Source organism: Echeneis naucrates, chromosome 12 (genome assembly GCF_900963305.1).
Source record: "Echeneis naucrates chromosome 12, fEcheNa1.1, whole genome shotgun sequence".
Taxonomy (NCBI): Eukaryota; Metazoa; Chordata; class Actinopteri; order Carangiformes; family Echeneidae; genus Echeneis; species Echeneis naucrates.
The window spans coordinates 10,724,863-10,733,505 of NC_042522.1; the positions used below are offsets into that span (position 1 = coordinate 10,724,863).

Sequence of the window (8,643 nt, forward strand, 5' to 3'; positions counted from 1 at the left end):
CTCAGAAAGCACTGTGGCACACAACATGAAAACATGCTTCACAACACCCTTATTGACCCATTGCAATGTTGCTGTGAGTGTTGTGAACTGGCTACGTTAACTTGTATCCTGTTGCATATCGAAATCCTTGTTCATCCTCCATTGCTGTCCTAAATCAGACACTATGGAACCACTAATTGAGGGACAATATTGAGAGCACTTTTGACAATTAAATGGCCTCTTATACATGAACGAAAAGATTTTGGAGTGATACAAAGTAGTTGTTCCCTGCGACCACGTTTGTCGCATTAAGTGTATTTGAGAAGACATGGAATTGAGATCATTTCCCCCCCTGCGTTATGCATTGATTTATTCTTTTAGTAAAACCACAGCCTTTTCTCTTTAAGTTGCGGTGGTAAATATTGCCTATTTTGTAGTGCTCCAATGATGTTTAGTATATGCTAAGATCACTGCCATTTTGTTGAATAACCTCAATGTCAAATTTTAGATTAAAATGTGTTGACTTTATATAACCTGACAAAGCTAGTCACATCTTTGCAATTTGTGAATGTGCTCTGAAACAACCACATAAATGTTTGAAAAAGCTCAGCTCAGTAATGTTATTTAGTTGTTCATCTTTTTAATTTCTCAGCCTGCCAATATCATACTATTGTCTATATTTACTTCAGTATGCATCGGCACCATCCACTGCAATCAGTGGCTGGTATGAGGCGCTCAAAATGGCTGCTACACTTCATACAGGTTGCAACATATTGACTTCAGATAATGCTCCCCTGCAGTAGCGCTCCTGGGTCTGATGAAATGCTCTGTATTTCACTCTGTGGAGTCACGTTAGTTGTGAACAGCTTGTGTATGATGTCCCCAGACTGCGTCTGAGTGAATGAACTGATTAACCTGAGTGGCCGTCCTTACCAGAGAGGGGGTGGGCCAGGAGCCTGAATAACTGCCTTCATCATCAATGTCACATAAATCACTTAGCTGAACAGGGCTTTCAAATGACTTTTTCCAGGAGTCAGACTGAAGTGGTTGTGGTAAAGCTGTTGCTTACTACTACTTTGTTTCTGAAGGAGACCGCGTACATGTAACTGTCAGTAGAGCCAATGAGGCAACATTTCTTTGACGCAGACTGCATAAAACCCACGAAATTATGATTTACAGAGACGTTTGAATACATGCCAAAAAACATGTAGGAGTATCAAAAAAAAAAAAAAAAAAAAAAATCAACAGAAGAAAAGTTAAGTAGGGACGACTGCTTTATCATTTTATTGTACAGATTTAGATTTTAATGCAAGCCTCATTATTCAATATGAACTATTCAGGGTGCCAAGTACTGTAGGCTCTACTAACACTTAAATTCTATTAATTGTCTTTCAATTGAAGCAAAAAACCTAAGAACCACAAGAGAGAAGCTTTGATGGATATGTTTGGTGATTTACAGAACAACTGTTTAGAACACTTGTGATCTCAGGCCATGCAGCGAATTGAGACTCCTTTTATTTTTTCACCAGCTGGATAACATCTTCATCCTCCAACACATGGTCCTTGCCCACCTTTTGTGGGTTGTGTTTCACGGACGATCCCCACACGAGAGCACTGAAAGAAGAGGTGTTTAAAAATTATGTTAAGTATTGTACATAGCTTAACTGCACCAGAATCATCACAGTATGAAGTCACCCAGCGGGTACAATGATAGTTAATCCTTTAGTTACTACGGCTCTCTAATCACATGTGTCACTGTCTGAACCGTTCATTCCCTGGAGGATGGGTAATGCTCTGCAGCACTGTCATATTGACTAATTGACAATCTAAGCGCTCCCATTCGTAAATAGAGGTGCAACACATCATGTCAGATCCTAATCCTAACTGTCCAATTGGTTCTTATCTGGCGTATGTTGCCATAAAAAGGGCAATGGCTGTGATTAAGAGCGACTATGTTGTTTTAAACCATTTGATGAACAGTGGTCACTTCTGCTGCAAGGTGCTTCTATCTGTGCAGCCATGTCATCATCGTAGGCGCCAGATAAATTAGCTTAAATTTAAAACATATCTTTTGTCATTGTTTAAGTTGTAAATATTCCTTGCTGTTAGCTTTAAAATTTTTACAAAGGTTTGTGGGTACGCATGTTTCTTTTCTAAGCAAATAAGAGAAAATTCTGAAGAGACCGAGATAAACCTAAAGTCAACTCTTTGGACGTGACATTGACATAATAATAGATAAAAGCAGGACTTAAAAATTAATGCAGGCTTGTGCTAATGGTCGTCTCAGTGCTGGTGCTCTGAACTCCCGGCGCAACTCCCTTTAAAAGTGAATAAACTAAGTCAGATCTGCAGTACTCACTACTTAAATTCTTTGATGAGGTTTTTGTGAATCTTTAAGCAGAAATCCTCAACTGCAGTTCGTCCATCAGGAAGTACAACAGGAGAGGTGTAATCAGGAAGCTGGCCTTTGGGTTTGGTGTAGCTGCAAATGGAAGCATCATCTCAATCAAATTTCCTTGTTTAAAGAACCAACATTGAAAAACATATATATATATATATATAAGGTTTCCATGTAAATCCTGCAGTGTATGGGCAAAGCACTCTTACATGCGCACGAGCTTTAGGTAGTCCCACACCCTTTCCAGCAGGTCGTCAAAGTTCCAGCGGTGGTGGGCCGAAATGGGTACACAATGAGGCACCTTGTAGATGATGTCAAGCTCCTCAATGGAGATCTGATCGATTTTGTTGAGCACATATATGCATGGGATGTAGACCCTGTTATGATAGGAGACTGTAAGTGGCTACTATGCATCACACGCCAAGTGTTCAGAAGTCGGAAATGAATGTTAAATAATTAATATTTATTTAATATTGCCTGAGTGAATCTTTTCTTTTACAAACCACTAGTTTTAATTGTGCTTGATGTATTTCATTTTTTCGTCCTGGACTTTTCTGCTAAAGAGGTTAACATGCTTACCTTCTGTTTTTGCTATACGCTGTAATTTACTATATGGTATGATCGTGAAAATAAAGTGTGTGAGTTCAGGCATGGCAATAGCAGTTGAAATATTCTGGAATTGGATATAACAATTGGAAAATCTCTATTTTTATTCATGCAGTTTCTCTGCTATTGACAGATTATGTTGCACGTCTTAAAATGCAATGCTGAAGGATTGTCCAGGGAAATGGGATTCTTGTTCAACATACATCACAATGCACGACTAAACTCATAACAAATGCCACATCCAACATTATTCATATCTATACTTGACAGCATTTCTTGGGGTATTTTCTTTTGGTACACTGAGGAATGTAATATCATAGATTACTTGTAGATAACTTCATAAAATAGATAACTAGAAATCATTGGGAAAAAGGTTGTCTCAAAATTCAAATGCAGTTGCAACCCCGTAAAGCGCATGAAGTGCATTTTCTAATTTATCTGCATTTGCGTAGCGAGGCTGAAATAAGATTTTAGACTCCAACAGGCCACACCCACTGGGGATGACTAAGGCAGGCCCATTCTTGCACTTCAGCAGCTTACCGATTTCCCTCCACCACGTCAATGAGATCATCAGCGGTGGAATCGCTGCGCAGAGTGATGTCGGCATTGTGGATCTTGTACTCTGCCAAGATACTCTTCACTGTTTCACCATCCAGCTCAGATTGTGCACACTACAGAAAGAGAGAGAGGGAGAGGGGGCAGGTATTATATTGCTCACCACAAAGAGAAAGAATATGAAAACACTTATACTTAATTCATATTCTCTCCATTATTGAATATTCTTCACATTGCACAACTGACATAATGCTTTTAGTACACCAACATAAAAAATGAGTATCGAAAGAAAGCATAGTCTCCAGCACGTCCACCAGAGGTCAGCATTGATTTTCCAGTGTCTGTCACCGGTACCTATCTTTGCATTGGGCTGAATGTATGTAACATTAAATCAGTTAAATTCTTCAAATAACTTGATGATTTTAAGCCTTGTTTAAGTGAATGGGAACCAAAAAAAATAATTACAATGACAAATGAACTGACAGTCAACTACAGACATGTCTGACAACTAAAATCCTGAATATCAAAAATAATAGGAGTATCACACTTTCTAATGATCTCAATTTGCAATGACTAGCGGACAGCCAGAATTAAATAACAGCCAAACATCTCCACTCTAAATTCTGCTGAAAATGCATATCAGTATTGTATTATATACTTCAGGGACAATTTTAATGTTTGCATCTCTGTATTCAAATAGCTGCTTAGTGAACCATACTGTAGCGGTGAAGTTGATGCCTCCTTTGTCCTTCTTCTTGAAACCGATGTTGGGTGGTTGTTTATTCAGTCGGATGCCAAATCCTTCCAGCTCATGCTCTATTAGCTTCTTATGAACAAGAGGTTTCAACACATCAAGCACAATGAGGATTAGGTTGCAAGTTCGGGCCACTAAAACAAAAAGGAAGAAGAAAAGAACAATGCATTATAGAATGATAGACAATATCTCACTTATGCAGTAACGTGTATCTACAACCATTAATATTAATATCAGGAGATGAAAATTACTGAATTACACTGGTATTATTCTTTGTCTCAATATTCTGCTTTTCAAGGGGAATCTGTATGAGCCTCAGCTAAAATCTCACTGCTTACATCTTTACCTGCAATGACCTGTCGGCCTCTGCCCTTGCCATCTTTGGCACCCTCAATGATTCCTGGGAGATCCAGGAGCTGGTAAAGAAGAAAACAAATACAGTAAATAATCGGCATGTTGAAAACATGAAAACATAATGAACTGAAAACTCTGAAAGTAGAGAAATTATTGTACCTGTATTTTGGCACCTTTGTAGCGAATGACTCCAGGTACTGTCGTAAGAGTGGTGAACTCATAGGCAGCAACCTCAGAGTACACACCTGCAAGGTTACTTAGCAGAGTAGACTTTCCTACTGAGGGAAAACCAACAAAGCCAACGCGAGCATCACCAGTTTTTGCTACATCAAAACCTGAAATGGAAAAGTTAATCAGACATCAATCAAAGCACATATTGACAATGATGGAAAGACAGAAAATGTTGGGCTTGTTTGTATTGCCTTGTTATGAGTAGTCAGTGAACTACGCATTTGAAATTATGATCTTACCCTCTCCTGTTCCACCACCACTGCCTCCTTTTGGTGTGATGAGTTCCCTCCTCAGTTTGGCAAGACGTGCTTTGAGCAGACCCAAGTGGTGAGCTGTGGCCTTGTTCCTCTGTGTCCTGGCCATCTAAAATGAATTGTAACAGTAGCATAAGGTGTCAAACCTGTTTAATTGTGTAATAGTCAATGAGCCAATGAATTTATTACTTAGATTACATGATTAGATACACAATTTGTCAATGTACCCAGTGTTTTTCTCCCTGCCTTCAGCCCTTTGTAGGCTTGGACAAACATATGGCAAACACCACTTTGAATCAGAATAAATGGGCAGAATTATGTATCATTTACTGCAATAAAAACAATAATAGAGTTAATGCTAACCCATAATATAACTAGGGTACAACTATAGATAGGCTGATTATTTCCACAATACATTGTCTTATTGTTTGACCTGTAAATTAATGAGTAAATAATGAAAATGCCAGAAAACATCAAAGAAAATCTAGATATTAAGCAATTGAAATTTCAAAAAGCTATACCTTGAAAAACTATCATATAAAATGAACCATCACATAAAATAAAAGATGATGACTCGAGAGAATACTGGCTCAAAAATGGCTTAAAACAGGTAATAGCTTTCACACAATTATTTCACACTGAAACACAGCATTACTCATAAATCAAAAAACCGCCTGCTTGAAAAATGACAAACTGAAATTTCATTTTATTTCTTTGATCCTAAGAATTTCAAGAAAAGGACTGAAATGATAGTGGCGTGTTTGGTATTTGTGTACATGAAACAGATGTACACGGGTACTGCCGTTAGTGTCGGTGTCAGTCTGTCAAACGCCATGAAAGCTCCAGACCAGAAGGTTAGCAACAGCCTCAAAAATCATTTATTCAACTATACAGCTACTATCTGAATGAGCAGGATACGATATTCGTTTTAAAGTGTCAATGAGCTTGTAGACCTGAAATAAAGTATTTAACGGGAGGCCCAGCTGTGGAAGCTAGGCTAACTGTTTGCTAACGCTAACAACTAGCCGTTAGCTAAAACGTGACTGATTCATTGAGTTACCTTGCAATATAACTTAGGACCTTACCTCATTTTCAATCTCTGCTATTTTGGCGAGTATACTCATGGTGGCGTAGATTCTTTTGTACAACCAATCTTACAGACAGAAGTGGGACAGACTTTACATGGGAAAAAGTTGGAGTCTGTTTAGCAACCCCGCACATACAGCATGCAAGTGCCGCTACGCACGACTTCGCGGAAAATCTCGCGAGGATACGTAGTAGGCTGTCCATTACAGAGGCCTGAACGAAAAAACTCCCACAATCACGGACGGTAAGGTTTACTTTTGATGGACATGGTTGTTGTTCCGAGAAAATAATTTTTAAAATTCTTTTTGATTTGTATCCAAAAGTAAAAAAATTAACTAACTAATTTGAGGTTGCTTTTCAATTGATTATTTACAATTTAAATTACTTTACACTTCTACTCCACTATATTTCTGAGACAAATGTTGCAGTTTGTACTCCAAAACATTTATTTGACAGCCGTGATCACTGTTGTTCCTCTACAAGTATTTTTAATTTTGTATAGGCCAAGTTGTAGGTAATTATGCAATTACTGTGCTATGCATCCTCAGGATTATAAATACATAAATACTACTTGTTGGGGAGCATTCACAACAAGCATTATATTGACCTCACTGTCATACTTACTTTTACAGGGACATGCAAACACACATTTCAACTTGTCCTATTTAATAGAAATTTCCATATGAAAAAAAGGACACAGTCAAGTATGCTATTTTTAAAGTTTAATTGTTTATTGTTTAAGTCGCATACAGTATAATCTCTCATTGGTTTCTATGTTGCTGATGTTTGTGGACTGAACATCTGTCATTGTGTTGACCTTCTGATTGATTTATTGGTCAGTGGGTGGGCTGGTTGAACAAGTTCAGTGCTGCTGTATTGATGAGCGACCACCAGATCTCTCTTACCCATGCTATGCTCTGTGAATGCTGGAAAGGTTGCCTTAACTATACGTTCATATGGTGAATATTAATGTCTAGAGGGTTTACTGGCTACCTCAGGGCTTTTCACACAGTTGACATGTAGGCACATGTGTGAAAGGCCAAGAAGAATATTTCAATCAAATTGAAATATTTTCTCTACTTTTTGACATTAAAGCCTTTAAACCCTAATGGATACCAGTTACCAAAGGTAGAATTACATGTTCTGCTCTTGAATAATACTGCTCTTCCAGGTCAGCCCACAGTGTTTAATAAAGCATTTACTTTAAAAACTAAATGCAATGCAATGAAATATTAAAATCTGTGTACAACTAAGACCAGGAAACAACCAAATAGACTATATATATATATGTGTATCTTAACTCCAGTCCGAGGAACATGAAACCATATGCTAAATATGATGAATCTGTCACTTCTTACATCCCCATTGTAGTTTGTTTTGTTGAAGGAGGTGTGCTTGTCCTCATCAAAATATATAAAAATAGGCATTTTCTTTTTAAAAGGTAGATACGGTTTCTGTGAGTTATTCTTCAGCATTTTTGTTGCCCAGCTGGGATGACAGCAAGCATACATAGCACAGGAATAAAGGACAGGAGGTAAGACACAGCAAGACAAGAGCTAATTACTAATTTTGTGATCACTCAATACATTGCTGTGGACCTCTGTGGGTCTAAGTTAATGGTTCTTTGTGAAAAACAGAAAAGGGGCCTTGACTTGATTCATCAACACTGGCCACAACTTGGGAACTGACAATAATAAACCCATGCCCAAACATCTTAAATGTTCTTCTTTTAATGAGCAACCCATCTTTATATCATATGTCAGTCAGCATTGAAGTGCATTGATTAAAAAGTAAGTGCAAGTACAGATTTTAATGCATTCATTTCGACTAGAGGATTAAATTATTTGCAATGTCGCCCCAAAAATAGTCATTCTACAGGGGCGCTCTGCAAAAAGAAAACCGCTATAGTTGATGCTGTTTCTAACCTAAAAGATATATGCTTTTTTTTCCTCATTTCAAGCTTTAAGTTATCTCTGAGTGACAGTGTGTAGGAGCGATTTTCATCTGCCTTTTGCTATCAGTGTACTCCAGGGCATCAAACAGAGCACTTTTCCTCAATTTCACTGTCATTCTCCCTGACTGATTTCTCAGTGGTGTCTCAGTTCGCTTTGAGGAACACAGCAACTGAATTAAGCCTGCAGAAGCACAAAGTCTGTGAGAAGCACTATTTTAGTGCAATAGTTTCACACTTGGTAACCTTGCCACCTAAAACTGGCTACCTCTGCATAGAGATGGAGTAGAGTTCTTATCATAGCCCCATCGATAGGCCTTTTAGTTTTTACTGAGGGAAGCGCCATTATTTGAGGTCTTGTCACCAGAGCAAGGATAACAACATCTTTTGAGGTAATAAAAAACAAATAACAGCATGAAGTTATCCATTAAAATGCATTGTCCCCAGTATTTTGGATTCTGTCATCAGAATTTGG

The 8,643-nt window shown here is 38.1% G+C and overlaps 1 protein-coding gene across 1 annotated transcript; it reads right to left on the minus strand.

Annotated features, from left to right (window-relative positions):
• Window positions 1-1,247: 1,247 nt before the first annotated feature.
• Window positions 1,248-6,365, minus strand: drg1 (developmentally regulated GTP binding protein 1). The gene is made up of 9 exons (XM_029515918.1): window positions 6,217-6,365; window positions 5,117-5,240; window positions 4,806-4,981; window positions 4,639-4,708; window positions 4,257-4,426; window positions 3,524-3,654; window positions 2,587-2,754; window positions 2,339-2,461; window positions 1,248-1,593 (listed from the first exon to the last, which is right to left on the minus strand). The coding sequence occupies exons 1-9, from the start codon at window positions 6,253-6,255 to the stop codon at window positions 1,494-1,496; spliced, it is 1,101 nt and encodes a 366-aa protein (XP_029371778.1). The 5' UTR covers window positions 6,256-6,365; the 3' UTR covers window positions 1,248-1,493.
• Window positions 6,366-8,643: the final 2,278 nt, after the last annotated feature.

Excerpts from the sequence above, each read along its gene's own strand:
- drg1 (XM_029515918.1), bottom strand. The coding sequence starts at position 6,255 with ATGAGTATACTCGCCAAAATAGCAGAGATTGAAAATGAG. Across the intron at positions 3,655-4,256 it reads GCATCAACTTCACCGCTACA|TGTGCACAATCTGAGCTGGA; the intron begins GTATGGTTCACT and ends CTCTTTCTGTAG. Across the intron at positions 2,755-3,523 it reads GACGTGGTGGAGGGAAATCG|GGTCTACATCCCATGCATAT; the intron begins GTAAGCTGCTGA and ends CTATCATAACAG.